The sequence below is a fragment of the Ischnura elegans genome, chromosome 1 (genome assembly GCF_921293095.1).
Source record: "Ischnura elegans chromosome 1, ioIscEleg1.1, whole genome shotgun sequence".
NCBI lineage: Eukaryota > Metazoa > Arthropoda > Insecta > Odonata > Coenagrionidae > Ischnura > Ischnura elegans.
In genome coordinates this window covers 107,017,583-107,038,358 of record NC_060246.1, presented here as the reverse complement: position 1 = coordinate 107,038,358, position 20,776 = coordinate 107,017,583, and the positions used below count along the sequence as shown (strand labels likewise).

At 38.1% G+C, this 20,776-nt stretch overlaps 1 protein-coding gene across 5 annotated transcripts in view; it reads left to right on the top strand.

Annotated features, from left to right (window-relative positions):
• Positions 1-20,776, top strand: part of LOC124167698 (titin) — a 290,842-nt gene that overhangs the window by 237,166 nt on the left and 32,900 nt on the right. For 2 of the 5 annotated variants that reach the window (XM_046545691.1, XM_046545717.1), the window contains 7 exons: positions 3,335-3,495; positions 3,690-7,172; positions 10,125-10,219; positions 11,522-12,053; positions 13,152-13,503; positions 17,303-17,509; positions 19,910-20,539. In XM_046545691.1, the coding sequence (XP_046401647.1) occupies positions 3,335-3,495; positions 3,690-7,172; positions 10,125-10,219; positions 11,522-12,053; positions 13,152-13,503; positions 17,303-17,509; positions 19,910-20,539 (5,460 nt within the window). The remainder of the gene's footprint in view (positions 1-3,334; positions 3,496-3,689; positions 7,173-10,124; positions 10,220-11,521; positions 12,054-13,151; positions 13,504-17,302; positions 17,510-19,909; positions 20,540-20,776) is intronic. The other 3 variants (XM_046545709.1, XM_046545725.1, XM_046545700.1) reach the window with 3 other exon arrangements.

The following is a 20,776-nucleotide window of genomic DNA, read 5'->3' as shown; positions in this document are numbered from 1 at the left end:
TTAGATATAACCATATGTTTATTAAAAGTAGAGAGTTTGGTGGAAATGGAATTGAAAGCTTGATTTTATCATCTTTGGTGCAAATAAAATTTTATATGATCAATGTTGGTACCTTTTTCATGCCGTGAGACTCAAATACACCCATGTCTCGTATAGCGCAAGGGATGCGTTCCTTGGGGTCTTTGCACTATACGAATTTGCGTTATACGAGAGCATTTTAATATTGGGAAGATAGGGATGCGTTCCTGGTAGCATAGGTCTTGGGTATTGAATTTCCTCTAAAACATATATATTCCCATAAATAGCCTTAGAAAACATTATTTATATAAATTTTTATAGTTTAAAACATCTTTAAAGATAGTATGCACGCATTTGAAGACTTTTATTCACGTTTAAAAAAATTCTTACGTGCTTTTGAAATTCCCTCCTGTCGTGCAGGTGGGCTAACATCTGCTATCTCAGGGGTTCGTAATGCATTGCCGGCAGTGGACGATTTTTCAAACCAGTCTAAAAACAACTATTGTGTCACCCAGGCCATTTTGTCGCTCATCGAAGTGACAGGCAAACACTGCTTTGAATGCCATTTCATAGCTAGCGGAATTTATGAATGATAAATCATTTTAATTTGAAGTCCTCCGAGTCATTAGCGGCTACGTGAAACAGTCTTTAAATGTCTTGAAGCCTTCCCAGGTTTTCCTTCCCTGAAAATGAATGAACGAGAATGCATTCTTTTCCAATAGAATATTGTCTCGTCAACACTAAAAACTAGTTGAGGGGGAAAGGAGCCACTTTCAATCACAGCTTGGAGTTCATCAGAAAATGTTGTGGTGACTGCGCTATCAACACTTGCAGATTCACCTGATATTGCCGCACTGAAAATACCTGCTTGCCGTTTAAATTCTAGAACCAACTGGAGCTTTCACTAAATGTCTCGGAGCGATTACCACTCTCGTCTTTTTGTACTGATTCACTATGAACTTTCCGTATGTGTAGACAGCTTGGTTGAAGTTGGTGCGGCTGCGGTCACTGATGTTTTAACTTCGTCTTTATTCAGAATAAGGCATCGTGCGTTTAAACTTCCGCGCAATATCGCTTTGACGCTCTCCATTTTCAAAGCAACTGACCTATATCAATTTCTCTTCTAGGTTTATGATTTTTCTACCCGCATTCCTATTTTTTGCCATTTTCTCTTGGTTTTTACTCTGCATGGCTCTATTGAAATCACCTTCTACTGCTGAACTGTGTTCTTGAGATGCAGAGGGCCTACGACTGCGGGGAGGGAACGAGGCTATTGTGTTTGAGACTCTATAGGGGACCCTCTTATATGTTGGTGCTCTTCATGCGCAACTCGGCCACTGCTCCATTTCCTCCCGTGAATACCGATGACCTTGAAGGCTTTAGTGTAGACCCTCTACCTGGAAGTCAATCGCCCGATAACTTATGACGGCAAAAATTACGTCTCAACCAGTATTGCTTAAAAAACACTCATTTCCACTAGCCCCACGCTTAATTAATGATCTAAATTAACTCATTCTGTTAAGGAGACGAGATAAATTACTTCGGTAGGCCGGCTATCTGGACCCAATGACGATTAATCCTTTTGGCCATAGCACAGCAATGGATTTCGATTAATATATAAACAAAAAAGAAAATTTGAGGCAAGCAATAATATTTGTATGCGTAAAATGATAGAAATTTCGTGTGTACTTAGCGCAAGTTCACGTTTTATCACGAGAGCGTTTAAGATTTTTGATTAGGCTACACTGCGTTGCAATGTTTCCCCGAGGAATGAATTTGCGCTATATCGAAATTGCGCTAATCGAAATTGCGCTATACGAGACATGGGTGTAGTCAAATAAGGTCAATGAATACAACAATACAACCCACTGTAGATACTATATTACATGCTACCATTTATTAAACTCCTATTATTATCTAGATGATAAATCATCTATGAATGGCCAATGCCTATTGCAGGCCATGCTAAAATTGGGACTTAATGCATTAGGTATACCCTTGTGTATGAAGTGGGGGAAGCATTAGCCAGCCAGCATGACTGGAAGAAATTTGGCTGGGTGACAAGTTTTGAGCTGGATATTTGGCTTAGGTCCTCCTTTATTCCTTCAGTCTTCTTCTACTTATCTTGTGAACTTGTAACTGTTTCTCTTGTCTCAAAGGATCAATACAATTGTAATGTACATTTTTCTAATGCTTATTTATTCATTATTGGGTTTGAAATGAATGGGAACTGTTTGCTGATGGAATTTTCACTTCAACCTAGTAGCTGTAGATGTGTGTATTGAATACCAATTAGTCTTTATTCTTTGAATAGTGAGAATTTTATGTTGAAGGAAGTCCTTTTTACCAAAATTAATTTTTAACTACCAACATCCATTAATAATGGTGGGGTGTTGCATTTGAATTTACTGTCTGGAGTTTAATAAAGCTATGAATTAGTTTCTCTTATTTTGCCAAATTTTAAACATGAATAGCTCTTTTTCATTGTGTGATTTCTTTCAAGGCCATATATTCCCAATCCACTAACTCTGCCATTTCATTAGTTTTGAGGAAAATTTTTCTCATACAACCAGAAATACTGCAGAAAATGGATCTTAGCATATATCTAATTTATTTGATGAAGATTGGTAGAATTTGGATGGATGAGTGTATTGATGTTCAAAAGCGCTCTCTGTGCTCTCAAAAGACACTCTAAATGGTCTTAATGGGTGTATTATCACTACTGCTAGTCTAAACTTTTAAATCATTTGTACCCAGCAGGGGGCAGGAGGGAGCAGTATTAAATTTAGTTCAAAACGAAATTTTTGAAAAAATTCTCGGTAAATCCTGGAAAAGTGATACATAGTAGTATTAAACATGTAATTAAAATAAAAATATTTTTTCTGAGCAAATAATTAAAGAAAACAATTGAGTACGGTTATAGTTTTCTTGAAATTTTGGTTTCATAATCTTTTCTGTGTTACAACTTGAATCACCACAGCTTGCCCCCGTCTAGTTTCGATCCTGGGTATGCCCTTGGTCATTTGGTCAACTTATGGGAGGACATGTGAAAATTTTTTAGCATTTCATGAATTTCTTTCCCAAAATTTTAATATAATCCAAATTTATTTATTTTTATTTTGGTAGATTAAGTTCATTTTTCTCCATTTAAAGACAAATATAAGCTGTAAGTTGATGATAGAATTCCATCTGACAGTCCTGGGCTTTATCACTTTCTTCAGTAAAGAATGATATTTTTTTCCAGGGAGAAAATTTGATGAATGAAGTGAGGTTTTCATGTTTTATAATGGTTTAAAATAATCATAATTTTTTTCAGCTTCACCCTCCCATTCTGGGCGCTTTACTGTCAGAGCTGTGAATGCTGGGGGAGAAGCCCAAAGTTCTGCTGATTTTGTTGTTGTTGAAGAGCCTCCAGAAGGAACAGCTGAGCAAATAACCACATATGTAATTGAAGATATCCAAGAAACAAGTCGTGAGGTATGAATTGTGTTCAATAGGTTTTCCTTCTTAAGTGGCATTTTATAATTTGTCTTTAATTAGTGCATTTAAAATATTTGTAAAAATTGTTATTCTATCCTATGAATTATACTTGCCAATATTTGTTTGCTATCATTGTTTAGCAATGTTAGGGTTTGATTCTTTTGTCAAAATAAGGTTTTGGTATTCTGCAGAGAAAACCGAAGCAAGCAACTGAGAAGGTCGTGGTTGTACCCCGTCCGGTGGTTGCTGCCGAGGTTGAGAAGCCAAGAATTCAAACATCGCCCATGCCTACTGATGCTTCTAAAACTGAAAAACCTGTTGCTCCAACAAAAGACATGCCTTCCTCATCAGTCACTGAAATTGTATTAGAGACTACTCAACATACTGAGAGGCATGTGTCAATGAAAATGCAACATATCCCGGTTGATGATATTCCTGCTCCAATCGGGAAGGTGGTTTCACCAGTTGGTACTCAGTTAGAGAAAACTGAAGCACCGTTGCCATCTGATACTACTCCAGATGTGCCCTCAGCAACCCCTGAGCCTGAAGAGGAAGCAAAAGAAAATGACCGAGAAAAGATCCAAAAAGAATTGGTTGAAATCCAGCAGCAAGGGAATGTGCAGGAAGCACTGTCTAAGTTTAAAAAACTTGAATCTCAAGAGAGCCCCCCTCTGCCTAAATTTGTGCAACAAGAGGAGTTCAAGCAGGAGCAAGCAAGCTCTGATGTTTTAATTGTAAAGAAATTGAGTATGGCCAGTTCTGTGACCAGGGTGGATGAGTCATCTTCCTCAGGAAGAATAATTCCTATTCAAGTGGAGCAAATAGAGCCTCAGACTGATGGGAAGAGAATACCCCCTGTGACTGCACCTGTTCCACCTCCCCCACAAGTTGAAAGAGATGAACCCATTGCTGCTAAACCCCTTGAATCTCTCATTCTTGAAAGTGGAGAAGAGATACAACCAGGTCCTCCACCAGAAATGGGTTACATCCCTAAGAATGAAGTCTCTACCAAAAGTCAAAAGGAAGAAGTTGCTTGCAAGGTGAGGAAGCTTCAAGAAGAATCTGAGAAGGTGCTGTCTCCCATAGACATACCATCCGGTGGCGTTAGGATCTTCCCTGTTTCTACCTCTGCAGCAGTTGTTACCTCAACTTCCATGGGAACTTCCAGCTCAGCATTCACGCATTGGATTGGGAAAGAGAGAGAACAGGTAAAGCCACCCGTTTCAATGCCACCTGAACAAAAAGAAGTGCCTCCTCCCCCGGCAGTTTTCTATCCAATAGGAAAGGAAGAGAAAGAAGTTTCCAGTGTGAAAGAAACGTTCACTGAGAAGAGGGAGATGTTTATGAAAGAGGAAATCAAGAAGGAAATTGAGGTGCCACCACCCTTTATGGGGGTTCCTGAAAAGGTTCTCAGACCAAAAAGTCCCCTCATGAGGCCACTCACTCCTGGTTCACTCGTTCCGTCTGCAGAAGGAATAGCCATGGAGAAACTTTGGGCATCAAGAAAAACTCCTGAGCCAGAAGTTGTGGTTACAAAGGGCCCCTCTCCTACCCCATACCAGGTTCCTCCAAGGGAGAGCACGAAATCCCCCAGGCCATCGGCACAAGGTGTTGCCATGGATCGATTGTGGGCTCATAAGCATCCTCAGAGGTCCATTAAAATGTCGTGGCCTCCACAGCAAAGTGGTGGGGAAGAAGAAAGAATTGCTCCTGTTTGGGTTTCAAAAGGTGAATCTGAGCCCCCCAAATGCCCCTCTCCTCTCCCTGAGAGAGTTCCACTACAACCAGCTCCTACTGTCTCTTCTTGTGAGGAAGTCACATCAGTCAAATCATCAATAATGAAGAAGGAAGTTATTCAGAGTGTTTCATCTACAATGGAAACAGTTCATGAACCTATTGCCTCAAAAGAGGCAATTTTCACACCTATTCCACCTCCGGAACCAATTCTGAAGCCAGCGGCAATGCCAGAACCAGTTGTTATGCAGGCACTGCAATCATCCTTTAAACCTTCATTGCCTTCAGAGTCATTGTTCAAACCTGTCCCCCAAGTTTCTAAAGAATTTCGTTCTGTATCATCTGCAGAAAATATTACTGAGTCAATGCCACCCGGTCCTCCGAAAGATGTGCTTCACTATGTTGCTCATGTTACTCACTCTAGTTCTGCAGCAGATACTGAGGCAAACACAATCTCATCTGAGATAACATCAAGTACTAAAATGGAAGTTAGTTCTTTTGAAAGAGTAGAAGTCAGTTCCACTTTGGAATCATCCACCAGTGAAAATGCCATGGTTGTAGAGGAAAAGGTTTTGAAACCATCAGAAGCAAAAAAGATATGGCCCCCTTGCTCACAGCCTGAGTTTGAAATGATGGCTCCTCCAGCAATTAAGACTGGAGTGCAACTCCAGAAATATGTGGATCCTCATCCTGTGGAAAAACATGAGGATGATATACCCATTCAGCTTGAGCCTGGCCCTCCACCTGAAATTGTATTTGCAGAACCAACTTTAGAAAGAAGGGTGTCAAAAGTGGAGTCAATTGAACTAGACCTAGACAAAGAGCCGTCAAAACACATTGTTGGAGCAGTTAGGACTATTCCTCCTCCAGTAAAAGAAAAAGCAAAGGCTGAGAAACCACAAGCAAGCTCAAGTACAACATTTAAACCAATTGGGAGTCAAACTCAGAAAAGGGTACCTGTAAAAAAGCCCAAACTGGAGGAAAGACCCCAGTCTACCCCACCAATGATGTTGAGTGCTTTTAAGCCTTTTCCAGAGTTGGAACCATTTCCATTTAAGCCTGAGCCCTCAAAACAGTCCTTTAACAAGCTGCCACCTCCACCCAAACCATCTGTGTTTAGGAAGGGTGAATTTACTGAGAGTGATTATGAGAGTGACGTTGAATCAATTAGGATACCTGCTAAATGGAGACCTTATGGTAGTGACAATGAGGGTGATCAGCCTGCTTATCGCCGGGTAAGGCCTCCAGGCTCTGGTGTACCTCCAAAGAGACCTACTTCAGTAGGACCAGTACCATTGCCTCCCAGTGCATTTGAAGCACAACCTCCAAAACTTGAAGGACCATCTCCATTGACTGTTGGGAAAGAAGCTAAGACTCGTGGGCCATTGACGACTAAGGTTAGCAGAACAGAGCAAGAATCTAAAAAGCACATGAAAGAGGAGGTGAAGGAGGTGATGTCAGTAAAGGTTATCAAGAAGCAGGTGTTAAAGCATGAAGTTGATGGGCAAAAGAGGAAGCAGTCACCTCCTGGAAAAATATTCACTCCCCCTGCGGAAAGTGCACCAGCAAAAGAGTCAGAAGAAGGTGCTGGTCCTAAGTCTCCTGTGAAAACCAAGCCAACTTCGCCCAAAATGAAGATCAAAAAGGAGATGACAGAGAGTGGTTACATGGCTGACACTGATGAACCTAGGTGGCAGCAGAAGGAAATGAAATCCTCCACAGTGCAATCTACTTCCACAGCAACAATGACATCAAAATTTGAGGAGAGGGTGTGTGAATCATCGCAGGAAGGTGTGGCCAAAAGTCCTCAGAAAGGCCATCACCATCATCAAGCATCATCCAAATTTTTGCAACAGCAGCAAATAGCTGCTGCTGCAGAGCTTATAGGCGAAGGAGAGACTCATGGCGTGGAGCCGAGTGTTGGGAGGAAGCCTGTGAAGGTGTGAGCTTGTTGCATTCAGCAGTATCTGTCTAGCTCAATTTTTGTTTTGTTTCTTTTTGTTGCTTTTGCGATTGATTAATATGGTTGAGATGATTCATTATGCATGTGTATTTCAAGGTGTTACCTGCAGAATTTTTACAATTTCGCCTTTTGGCATTTAAATATGTCCTGTCCTTGGCATTTAGATTAGTGCACAAATTTTAGCTTCTGTGTCATTTGAGGTACCAAATTTTCTAGGACTGTACTGATGTTTTCAGTTAAGGTTAGCAATGTGTGTATTCATAATTGTGATATAGATTTCAAACTTTGTCTGCTAACTTAGTGCTACATTTCCATGTAGTCTACATTGCAATTTTGGAAAGGAAAATTTTACTGATCTATGAGATATCTCTATTCCTAAAAATTTGCTGCCTCGTTCTGTCATAAATAGCTTTTTACTTGTGAATTCTATGTGTTGCTTACAAGCCAGCACTTATGAGATATATTTAGTACCTTTTGTGGTTAGAAATACATAGTTATCTTTTCTCTTATTTTTAGAGCTTTGTAAGTGAACTAAGCATGGCTCTTTTCCATCCTTGTAACTGTTCTTAGATGTTAGCCTTTTAAAGATTTGTGTTAGGATTAGCTTTGATTTTGCTTGTAAATATTCAGGCATAATATTCATTCTTAGAAAAATGAAAGAGGTACTTGGTGTTATGGTGTCCTTCTGTATTTAATTTATTGCATTGTTCTTTTGCTACTGTCCGTAAGTGATCTTAAATTCACTTATGCTTTTATGGTCTACCTTGCTTGAAAATATTTTACTTGCTTTGATTCCCGAATTGTTTTAATTTATGAGAAACTGGTAGTTTTTACAGTTCTGGACAAAAAACATCAATTTCAAATGTCGCCGGGGTCCAAACCATTGGTTGGAAAGAGAAACAATCATAGGAGCTGAAATTTATTCATAATTTTCTATGTACTTTAACTTTGAACTGAAAAATTATTTATTGAAAGAGGAAAGATTTTGAGTTATAAACAAAAAATTGCAAAATTAACAATATGTTGCCATTGTTTGCAATTTTTCATCACAAAATTTTGTTATCAAACCTCAGAATCGAAGTCAACAACCCTAAACCCATATTTAGCGGAAGAAATCAATAATACCCGAGAACTTTTTTAGATAGGCCCTTTGTTGTGACATTTTGACTGAATTAAAAGTGAGCCTTCTGGATTCGAGGTTTGCATCAAATGGCATGATTTCTCATTTATTTTTGTGTGCTTTTTAGCATAGTTTTACTAAATATGTACTTGTGATGTGGAATGCATATTATCTGGCTGCACAGATATTACTAACAGTAAACTAACTGCTAATTATATGTTATCTGTTATAGTCTGGAAAAATACCTTATCAGCTCTATCTGACTGTGAGTGCTTGGTATAATCAGGGCTAAAGCTGAAGAGTAATCCTATTCTCAAAGAAGGCCAAAAAATTCCGTAAAATATTTTGGCATTTTTCAAATTTGGTTGTATCTGACAAGCGATGAAAAGGACATTTAGTCAATTTTATGTATTGCATTCAGCTGAGGTGTTCTAGGGGCTTTGGACTGGGAATACTGGCAGACTCCATATGTACAGATGGCTCATACACTTAGTTGCTATGCATCTACTGAAATTCACTCTCATTTGAAGCAACATGATTCTTTCATGAACATGAGTTCTGAGAGCATGGACCCCCGCTTAGTTCTCAGACCCTCAGCATAAACTCATGGTTGAAGAGAATTATCATTGATGGTGAATTGATGAAATATTTAATTGAAACCATGTCCATACATTAATATGCTGATTATTGCTTACTAGTCCCCTGTAACTAGGAAGATCAGTCTGATTTTAGTGGATTGTTTTTCTTGTGGAATAATTATTTGTTTCTTAAGCTGAGGCCTTAAGTTAAGCCACCAATGGATTGGAATACCTACCTTAAATATCTTACCTTTGCCACTGGGCGTAATTGTGTCTTATCATTTTAGGAGTTATGCATAGAGGAGTTTTAGCACCTGCCTGTAAAGACTAATCCACTGCCAATTCATTCTGTCTATCTTGTTCAGCTTAGTATTTGAAAATCTACAGTTCTCCCCTCACTTGCCTGAGAGACAATTTTAGATACTTTTCAGTGCCTGTAACTTCATTAAGTATTCCCTACTTGAGTGTTCTGTGGAGGGTATTTCAAGTGTAGCACTTTGGATGGGACTTCAAGCTGTGATTCCCTTGGTGCCTTTCTTTAAGAGCGGGCCAATGCCAATTTTCTCTCCGCCTACCCTTCCCTCATTGCACCTCAGCTGTGGGTTGCCTGCTAGGAATATTCGCAATGATAATTCTTTGTCAGTCATGGTCCTGCATAATTTTGATGGAAATATCTGTATTCATTTCTTGCCATTTGCAGTCGGAGGGCAATCATCAATGAGTACTGAAATCCAGGCTTCTGCTGCAGGCATGAATATATCAAGTTTGCTCATTTGAGGTTATTTCATCACTTTGTTTATGGTGGTGCACTTCACACAATTAGATGGAATAAAAATATGGGAGTAGTGGTATGCGTCATTTTATTTTTGCATACAATATCATTTCTTTAATTGCCCCTACAGCTTTCACCAATGACTTTATGCTCACACACTATCTATTCTATTCATGATTTGTTCTTAATGTTTGCCCAATTTCATAGATAGTGGATGTTGATGTTTGACTTTGTAGCAGTAGAGAATTCCTCAGTCTTGAAGTTGATGAGTATACATCAGAGCTTCATATGGAGGTGATAATTGTGGAAATTATCTTTGGAATAATTGAGATTTGTCTTGTAAGTTTTGAATGTTAAGCTAACCTAACTGTTTTAACTTCACCATCGATTGTTGGGTGCTTAACACAGGAAATTGTAACATACTCTTCTTACTGTACTTAATCAGTTTTAATTTTTTAGGAATTAATTGCACCTGCTATTGTGAAGGAGATTCCATTGGCATCCAAGAGTAAATTTAGCAAGAAAGAGCAGTTTGAGATTTCCAGCTCTTCAAAGTGAGTGTTTAGATAGTATAAATTTTTAATTGAACACCATGATTGTTTTGCATTTTTAGTAGTGCTGAAAGCTATAAATTCTTTCATGTTGATCCCATGGAAGTTATAATTGTACAACATATGTATTATGCTTTGTGAATGGGGTTTTCATTATTTTTTTTTGTTGGAGTAAAAAGATGCCATTTGATTTTTGACCCATCTCAGACTTCCTATTCAATATTTTAATGTTCTCAAAATTACCAAAATTTTGGTACATATATAATAGTTTTCAATTCCTTTTTTTATTGCAGGCTGTATTGTGTGAGAAAATATCTTTGTGAAATGTGTTATTTTCACTTAGCTTTTGACTAAACCTTGAATACTTGTCTAATATTTTGTTTACTTCCTCGATTCTTATCACAAATGTGTCATTGTTAACAGGATTCATTGGTTGTGCAACATTGGATTATACATGCCTGCTTGAGATTTTATTATATCTTCCTGTTTCCATTGCTATAACTGTTGTTAATTAGCAAACTCAGAATAAACATTTAAATATTTTCTATCTTTCCTGAGTTTCATATCATTGATCAAAATCAATTTTTACTCAAAGTACATGTACTACTATGGTCAGCTAAATTTGACATGGCTTTATACCATCAACATCTACATTTGTCTCCTGACATCCTTCACTAATCTTATGATGATGTATCGCGGTTAACAAATGGAATTTCAATTATTCTATACACAATCCAGTATGCTTATCCCTGCAACACTTGACAAAAGAGGTGTTTTTTGACTACTATGCTCTCTACAGATATTGTCTTCTTGTCTCTATGAGGCATAGTTTTCCCTATGAAGATACCCTATAAAATGCCTGTCAGGCAACTTTTGAGTAAAATCTACTGTTTTGATTTCAAAGATTTAGTGGCTCTATGAGCCCAAAATTCTTAGAAAAAGTCTTTAAGCTTTAAAAAATATAAATGTGGGGGCAATTTAACAATCATATTGATACTCAAATTTTCCTTCTAAGAGATGTATCCGAAGATATTTTCTCTCTAATCAAACTATAATCATTGACCATTCCCATGTTTTCTGTCGTAAGTTTGAAACCGAAGGAAAAACAACCTCAACAGATACCATCCAATTTGAAAATAAACCCATACCACTGTTAATTTTAAAGTAAGTGGATCATATTGGCCTTGAGCATTATATAAGGAAACTGGCAAAATCTGCTGTGCTAGTGGATTTTTATTTTTTTCTTTCTACTTCCATAATTCTTTGGTAAAATTTACGCATCGTTCCTGTTCCTTTTATCAATAGGCCAATGGGAGTTCCTCGACAGCTACCTGCCCAGACTGAATTCATACTGCCAGAACCAGGCCCACCTCCAGTTGAGCACTATGCTCCTCCTCCTCAGCCACAAGCATCAGCTCCAGGGAGGAAGAAGAAGCCAGCTGACAATAATCCCTTACAGGCTGTTGAGACTTCAAATAAAATGCACTTCACTGAATCATCTGAGACATGTCATAGGGTTGTGAGCATGGAACAAACCACACGGGTTATTCAGTTCGGTGATCAGGGTGTGAAGGGGGTAGTGCATCCCATTAGAAGTCAAACTCAACCCTCTGCAGACTCGCCGAAATTGGTAGAACTGGTTGAACTTGAACCATTCCCTTTTAAACCTGACCCTCAAAAGCCAAGGCATCCATCTGGCCCACCTCCCCCTAAGCCAAAGAAATTCACCAAAGGAGAATTCAGAGAAAGTGACTATGAGAGTGATGTCGATAGTGTTCGAATCAAACCTATTTGGGCTCCTCATGAAAGTGATGGTGACGAACCTCAGTATAGAAAGGTATTGTGCAACCTCTATTACATAATTGAATGGTAATTCATAAGATGATAATAATTTTAACTGGCTCACTTGCATTGCTTTGAGAAACCTGTTGCCTAAAAATTGAATGACGATTGACCTCTAGCTTTAGGTCAGAGTTTGAAATTCTGGTACAGAGAATATTTTCTCATGGCAATTGAAATGTGAATTTCACTGCAATTCTTGTGGTAGATCTTAAAGTATTCATTTAAATCTCAAGAATGTTTATTACTCCTATGTATCTGGATTATAATGGGAATGATATTGTAGAACTAATATCTATCTCCTGATCGTAAGATAAGCATGACTAATATGTACCAATGTAATGAGTATTTTTTATTTACATCTATTACATAGCATGATAAATTTTCCAATGTAAAAAAAACTCATCTTTCACTTGGGCTTTAGTGGGCTTTTACTTAGTTGAGTGATGCCTATTTGTCAAAAAGAAAAAAAACTTATTTTCTTTGGGTTTCAATGAATCTGGCATTGAATATTTCATTCCAAGAACAAAAAATGTAGGAAATATTTAATCATTTTTTCACAAAATAATCTTTCAATACTTTTTTAAGGCTATCATTTTTTTATTCAGCCTAAAGTGTCTTTTAAGTTCAAAAAGATTTGACTTAATGCAAAACTGAATTGTTCTATGCTGCTTGGCTTGATTTTTAATCATTCAGAAATGAGATATAGTTTGACACTAAAAAAGATGATTGTAGTTTTGAAGATTTACATGCTAAATTTTTATATAATATTTGAAACACTGAATAGTAGAGGCCTTCACGTTGTAGAAATCCATCTTACTGATTTGTGAATGAAAAACTTTGCTGTTTCTACAATTTGGAACTTTATTTTCCTGACTAGTTTCGATACACTGTATCATATTAGTCCTATGAATATGATACAGTGTATCGAAACTAGTCAGGAAAATAAAGTTCCAAATTGTAGAAACAGCAAAGTTTTTCATTCACAAATCAATAATATTTGAAAGTACCTTGTCTCTAATATCAGCCACCTCATCCAGAAAATTATTTTGCAAGCAACCAATTATGTGTTATGGCAATATTCTGTACATGCCAGGTGAGACCTCCATCTACTACACCAAAAAGAGCGGACACGGTGGACAGGGGTGGACCATCTCCAGCACCTCCTACAGAATTTGAAAAGCCTCCCGAGTTGTGTGGCCCTCAGAAATCACCAATTCCTACTCTGGAAAGGAAAGAGAAGACCAAAGTCATAACCTCAACTACGAAGACCGAAGCAGAGCAGAAAAGACTGATGAGGGTAGAAGAAATGAAGAGGAGGTTTAGCGGGGGCTCTGAGACTCAGAGGACGGTTGGAAGGCCAGTCGATTATTCGGAAGACATATTGCTTCAACCTGGAGAGAAACCAGAGTATGGATTTGCTGAAGGACTTCCAGCTGCTGCATCATGTAAGTGGTTTGTTTTGCCTAATTCTAATCAGATCCACTGTGCGTGAAAGGTTAAAAGTTTTAAGTTGGCAGACTTCTGGCTCTCTTTTTAATAATGATGTTACAGTAAAACCTCACCTTAACGAACTCCCGCTAAACGAAGAACTCCGTTCGACGAACAAATGCTATCGGTCCGGCCAATTGCCTATGTAAACACAGTAGTGAAAAACCCCGATGAATTAACTCCTCTTTTACGAAAACTCCCGAACAACGAAATGAAATTGTGGCGCGATCGAGTGAAATTCACCTCTCAATAACCAATTTTTCCGGTTAAATTTTTATTTTCAGATGAATAATTTAATATTTGTAGCGTTGGAGGGCCAATCAGAGACTTCCACTGAATAAGCCAATCAGAATCGTCGTTATTAACCGTAACCATTGCCTTCCGTGGTGTGATTCTGCCGACCCCAACTCGCAGCTCGCGGCGAATTGTGCAAAATGTTAATGCTGACTTTCGTAAATAACTCAATGTCCCAATATTTACACGCTCAAAGATATGATATCTAGAGTTATGTTCTTCGATCGCATTCTTTTGACGGTTGTTTAAGTTACTTTACAGAATTACAATGCGTAAATTCCGATAAGCATTTTTTTAACTCGCCGCCATCTTGGATAACTTCTTTAAAATTTAACTAAATTACGGAAGATACAATGTGCGTGCTAGAAGATGAAAGCCAAAATTTGCCTCTCTTAATTATCTTGAATATATGACTCAGTAGTTACTCTTGTTTCATTCAAATTGTTTATTTCAATATCATCTAAAAAATAGGAGAAACTTTTGCATTTGCTGCAATCTTGGATAAAAAATATTCGCCTTTAAGAGACGAAAGCCAACATTTCCCATTGATCTAGACTTTACTCGAATTGAGTGCTTTATACTAAAGGGTGGTCTCTGTCTGTCGGTGATTGTAGTGATGTCCTAACGTGATGTGAAGCGGTGTTGATTTTCCCCAGAGGAAAAGGTTTGCGACGGCCGTCAATTGTTGCATGAAGAAGACGACAGTCGCAATTAAGTATGACATTCGGTCATAATACTGTTGACAATTCTTGCATAACGGTCGGAAATTGTTAACGTTGCGTCTCAGGGGCCTAACCGAAAACGCTCCATTACCAATGTCGATGGACAAATGTCTTCAACTATCTTTCTGGAGCTGATCCCCATTTCAGGGCCCATCTTGCAGGAGCAAGCAAGAAGTTGGGAATGGATAGCTGAATAAAAACAGTTTCAAGGACATATTTAATGCTCACGAAGCGCTTTTTTTTATAATTTGCTTCCTGACCGTAGTCTAAAGGAATAGGCGGGCTGCGGGGGAAAAATGAGCAAAGAACGTTTTATAGTACTCCTAAGCATCAATAATGATGGCTCAGAGAAGTTACCTCCGTTTTTAGTGGGGAAGTACGTGCAACCCCGCTGTTTTAAGAATGATAGAGTCAGGGGTGTATCCAGGAATTTTGTTCGGGGGGGTCGAAAACATGGGGGGGAATTTTTGAAAAACAGGGTACTAACTTTGTTCTACTAAGTAGAGAGTATTAAACCAATTTTAACACTTTTCATAATCGAGAAAAATTCATTTTTCAAATGAATATTTTGTACCTCCCGGACCTCCCCCCTGACTACGCCACTGGCACAGTCTAAACATACCATGTGATGGTGAGAGTGATGCCTCACCCCGGTGGTAGCGGCAAAAATCCATGAATGACAGCGGGATTAATTCAGCGGTGGTTTGCGGGAGTTGATGCACTCATGGGGAAAGTAGATTTCTTCCTCGATTGCTGCACGGGCCCGAACATAGGACTAACAATAAGAAATGTGCACGTTATTTTCTTCCCCCCAACTGCACCAGCTAAGTTGCAACCTCTCGACCGCGGGGTCCTTTCTGCAGCAAAGCGGCATTAACGTGGGATTTTAGTTGAGTTTTTGGTTTGTCGAATGGATGTAAGGGATCGGCGAAATTGAAGAGGACCAATTTGCAGGTAATGCACCGGCTCTGCAAAGCTTGGAAGCGTGTCGCACCTGTCACCATATTTAGTTATTTTGCAAAACCTGGGTTTGCAGTCAACAGCATCATCATCGTGACTTAGTTTACTTCAAGAACTCATGCATGAGGCCTTTCAAGCTGCTTTCTTATCGGGAGTTGTCAATCTGGTTCGCAATCAACTGCGACCACGCGATGGAGAGTGATGACGAAATCCGTGAATCCTGGCAGGGTCTCTCAAAAGACATGAATATTGAAGGGTCGTTTGATGGGTTCACTAGAATAGACTCAAATTTCGTTATCCGCGAAGCCAGGGAACTGAGAGTTGCAGAATATATTTTCTTGAAAACTCATTTTTCAAAATCGTGACGTATTTTACTTCGAGAACTCCTGCATAAGGCCTTTCAAGACGTTTTCTTATCGGAAGTTGTCTATCCCGAATGCGATGGAAATGATGCTAGTACAATGAATTATTTATGAAGCCCGCGACCGCAAATATTGCTATGGAATATTCTGGATTCGACTACTATAAATAAATGCTGCCACCCACTGCGCTTTAATGGGTCGACGAAAGTCGCAACTCGCGCCGTTATGGTAGAGCGATCTAAATTTCATGATGAAGCTATAATTGGCGCTGTTACCTTAACTTTATATTAGTAATGGTCAAATCTATCGAATTATTAATTTTTTAGTGTAAACTTCGCGAATACATATACTCTATTTCAAATATTGAGAATAAAGGGATGACCTCGCGCTCACCGCTCCGTTGCATACATTTTTGAAAACCGATGAAAAAGCACGCGAAGCGATTGAATAATACGAACTGTGGCTTCCTAAATGTGGTCTATTGCCCGCGATTTGCATTGCAGCTGAAGAAATCAGCACTGTTTTGAAATATGCGAAGGTAGAATGAAGGTAACGCATGCAGACTTGCTTCAATTTCCGAGCCCCTAAGATGATGCAACGTGCGTATCACCTCCGGGGAACGAACTCTCGATCAACAAAACAGCAAAATTTCGGTCCCTTGAGTTTCGTTTAAGAGAGGTTTTACTGTATTTTATCAGGAGTAAAGTCCTTTTCAAAAATGAATAAAAAAGCTATTTGTTCGAAATTTTAGAAATTTTATTATTCATTATCAGGGATAAATATGGGATGTAAATACCAGATGATTTTAAGCAGAAAAGGCTAAGAGTCAATCATCAATACAGAAAATGTTTTACAATGTAATTTTGGACGTGAATGAAAGGTAAAATACCAATTCTACATATGTACCTCATTTTTATTCAGAGAATTGTGTACGAAATTGTTCCTAGGGGATTATTTTTAGGCATAATTAGTTTTTATGTTTTAAATTATGATATATTTTAATTAAATTACATGTGTCTGTCCTTTTGCTACATGAATTTTTATGTAAATAATTCCCCGATATTGGTTTTTGGTGGTGCATGAGAAGTGTATTGAATTTGTATTGATCTGAAAATGACTTTTTTTCCAGAACATTATTGAATGAATTATGTTTTTTGGGAAATAGTTACCAGAGGTTTTTATGTATATCCTTGCATTATATGTGGGAAGCAACTAGGGCTTTGACTTAGTTGTTTGGAGGTTTGCGGAAAATTTGGCTGTTTGGAATTTTGTCGAAGGAGTTTTACTATACTGTTACCTACCTCTACTGTATTTATAATGTAGCTAAGAAAAACTTGCCTAAGCTCGATGATGTTTAGTTTTAACCCAGTGAATTTTGTTTGATGGGAATATGCTGAGAACACTTTTTTTGTCTTTAGATGCTGCTACCCATCACATGAGTGAGATGTCTCAGACATTTAAATCAAAAGCTCAACAGTTTGTGAACGATATAGTGAAAACAACCAATCAAATTAGTCCTGAATCCAAGCCTAATGGTGCACAGACACTCCCGAAAAGTGAGGAAGAATTGGCTAATGGGAGTGATCCTCATGCATATCGTGAAGAGTCAAGGTTGTCTCAATTTGGTGAGTAGTTTCATTCCAATATCTGAAAACTTCTGATACACAATATTGTTTATTGGCATGCATAGTCAAATATGTGTAGCACTTAAGATATGTTTAATGCGATAAGTTGTGATAGTTTTTAGTTCACAGAATTTAATAAATGCATTTTATATATTTATCTTATTATTAGATCGCATAATGTTATTGGTGCACAGGATTTGTGTCAGTCATGAATATATCTTCCTTTTTATGCTGCTTATTTTCTAGAATATTGTGTTTTGTGTGAATAAATTTTTTGCCACTTGAATAGGGACTTGGTTTTAAAATATATATCATATAGATTTACTGTATTTGAAGCACTAGAGAGACTAATTGTCATGAATTTTATCCTCTAGGGTATTTGTATTCACAGCATGCACAGTTACAGTAGTAATTTAAGAGTTAATGAGATTTATTAGAAATTGGAATTTATAGGCTATGGCTGTTTCTCCTCTTATTTAGTACCTCAGTACATATTTAAGAAAGAGAAAGAGTATAGTTTTATAGAAAATAATTCTTTATTTTTAAATTAAGCTATATGTGAATGGATGGAATGATTATTTCTCATCTGTATTGAACATGACTTTGTATAGAATTGGTAATGGTTCATTCTTCTGTACAGTGAATATCTCGGTGGAGGTTAAATCATTTTTATTTGCCTTTTATTAACATTCCTTCCTCCAATAATGTGTATTTTGTCACTTTTAGCATTATTTTAATTCATATTATTTTGAAAGAGGGTAATAGCTATTGAAGTCCCTAAAAATTGCTCTTAACTTTTGCTATTGTTATGCTATGAGGAAGTAACTGTACAGAATCAAGATATTCAGTCTTGACAAATTTGGCATCACTTACCTAATCATGAATTGCAAAAAAATCGGCTGAAACTTTCTATAATCTAATTTTTTTGTTCTCTTACTATCAACAGAGATAATTTGGCTCGATACTAAGTTTTTAGTCTTGAAATGAACGTATGTCCACTCCTTGAGACCAGGAAAATGGTGACATTACTACTAACTAAAACTAAACTAAACTAAGGTTGCCAGGAGAAAGTTAAATATTTCAGAAGGTTGCTAATTTATATTCATTTCCCAAATTATTGTGATGAAAGTTTATGAACTGCGTGGAAAATATATTTTAATACCAAAGCATTTGCAGAATTTTGATATTGCACAACACAAATATGGCGCTTACAATTTCTCAAAATTTCTCACGTGTTGTGATATACCTAAAATAGCAGAGCTGTAATTCACAACTGATTAGGCTTGCTGTAATTTTGTTATTACCAAGGTCTGATTATGCACTTTTATCAAATGCATTGTTGTGGGCTGTTTAGAATCTCAGCATCAATGAATTGCGATTGTGAAATAAATTCGCATAGAAATTGGACATATTTTACTAGTACCAGAAATGATATATTCTTCTTACAGATCCTAGTAAAGCATTTTCAATATACAGTGGAACCTCGTTAAAGCGAGTACGGGCTATAGCGAGACCCCCGCTATTACGAGAGATAGCCGATGCACCGTCGATCGACCCTATAATAAGCATGTTAAAAAATTCGTTTTTACGAGGCCCTTTTGGTGTTGGCTCTCGCCATAGCGAGGGTTTCACCGCCGGAAAAACTTACATCAAGACTCCTTAATCTCTGTAATTGCTAGCGATTTGTTAGAAATGAAGTTAATGGAGTGCTCTGTCTCAAATGTATATGGTAAACTGTCGTTTGATAAATAAGTAGTTAATTTTGGTGAAAATATTGTGGCATTAGCATTCGCGAATACTTGATCTTTTGTTCCTCGGGCGGCAGAAAGCAGTCGTCTGCATACCTGCACGTCCATGAGCTGCATGAATAGAAAGCATTTGATGGCAGACACCATGGCCAAGAAAACACCAAACAATTAGTCGTTGTTTGAGTAAGGAAATTTAATGATGCAAAAAAAACATCACCTTTCTAATGGATTTATGCTTACGTTTATCAGATAGAAATTAATCTGTCGCCGCACCACTCTTTTCCTGTATAACTGTTCGCAACAGGTCACCTCCGGTAAAGCGACAATTCGATATAACGAGTGTTTATTGGTGCACCGTGGGGTGTCGTTTTATCGAGGTTGCACTGTATTTAAGTATTGCTGATGATATTGGTAAAATGAGTAATTGCGTTCAAATTGAATAATATTTTCAGTTATTTTTACTTCAATCAAAGAATTATTTACTGAAAGACAGCACTTACAATGCATATCGACAGTTTTCTAGGACATATTAAGAAGTTATTTTTACCATCAAATTCCCAAATGTTTCTTTGTCAGATTTTGGCTCATCATCATTTTTACACTCCTCTTTGTGTATATTTTGTTGTCTACTTTAAGTAATCCTTTACTCCAGGTACAAAATGTATAGACCCTGACACAGGCCTCATATACTTCAAATATGATTTTGGGTACGAGTTTGGTGTTCTCCTTCCTGGAGAGGGAGCAGGTATGGGGGCCAAAAAAGCAGTGGCTGGTTCGGGAGGAACTTCAAATGTTAAACCAAGAGATGATGACATAGTGGTACCAGTCATCCATGAGAAATCTGGTGCGAAAGACTCCAAATCATCAGTTGATAAATCAGTTCCCACGGTTGCTGGGAAAAGTACCCCTAAAGAAAAGTCCTCTGCTCCTCAGTTTCACCCCAAAAAGTTTAGCCATCTGAAGTCGGTCAAGTGGGAGCCCACTTCCGAGAGTGAGCTGTCTGACGCTGAAGGGACTCTACCGAGAGGGGGAGGTCCCCGTCGACTTCCCCAGCCAATGGCTGGACCAAGAATCATCATCCCAACATCTCCTTCCATTCCGCCGCCCATGTCATCTTCTCCCTCTTCTTGGAAGTGGGTCGGTGGGGGTGATACTGGAACCATGAGTCCTGTGTCCCTTTCCCCTCGAAGTCTCCCCTCGTTTTCGCCCCACCCTCTGCAGCAAGGTGTAGCCGGGAGTGCTGCGACACCTCTAAGAATTGCAACTGGGGCAGACTCTTCAGGTATCACTGCATTTAGTGTAGTGCATCAAATGCCTGTGGATGACTAACAGTCATGGTTCTCAAAGATCCACAAATGTTGTCTGAAAGTGTTATTGTCCTTAGCAGAAGTTGGCAGCTTTTGTATGAAAGATTTTTTTCTATCATCTTCACATACGTCTTCTGCTTCTCATTTTTTGGTATCTTCATATTTACTTTGGGGATGTATGCTTGCAGTGCAAACTTTTTTTATTTATATGT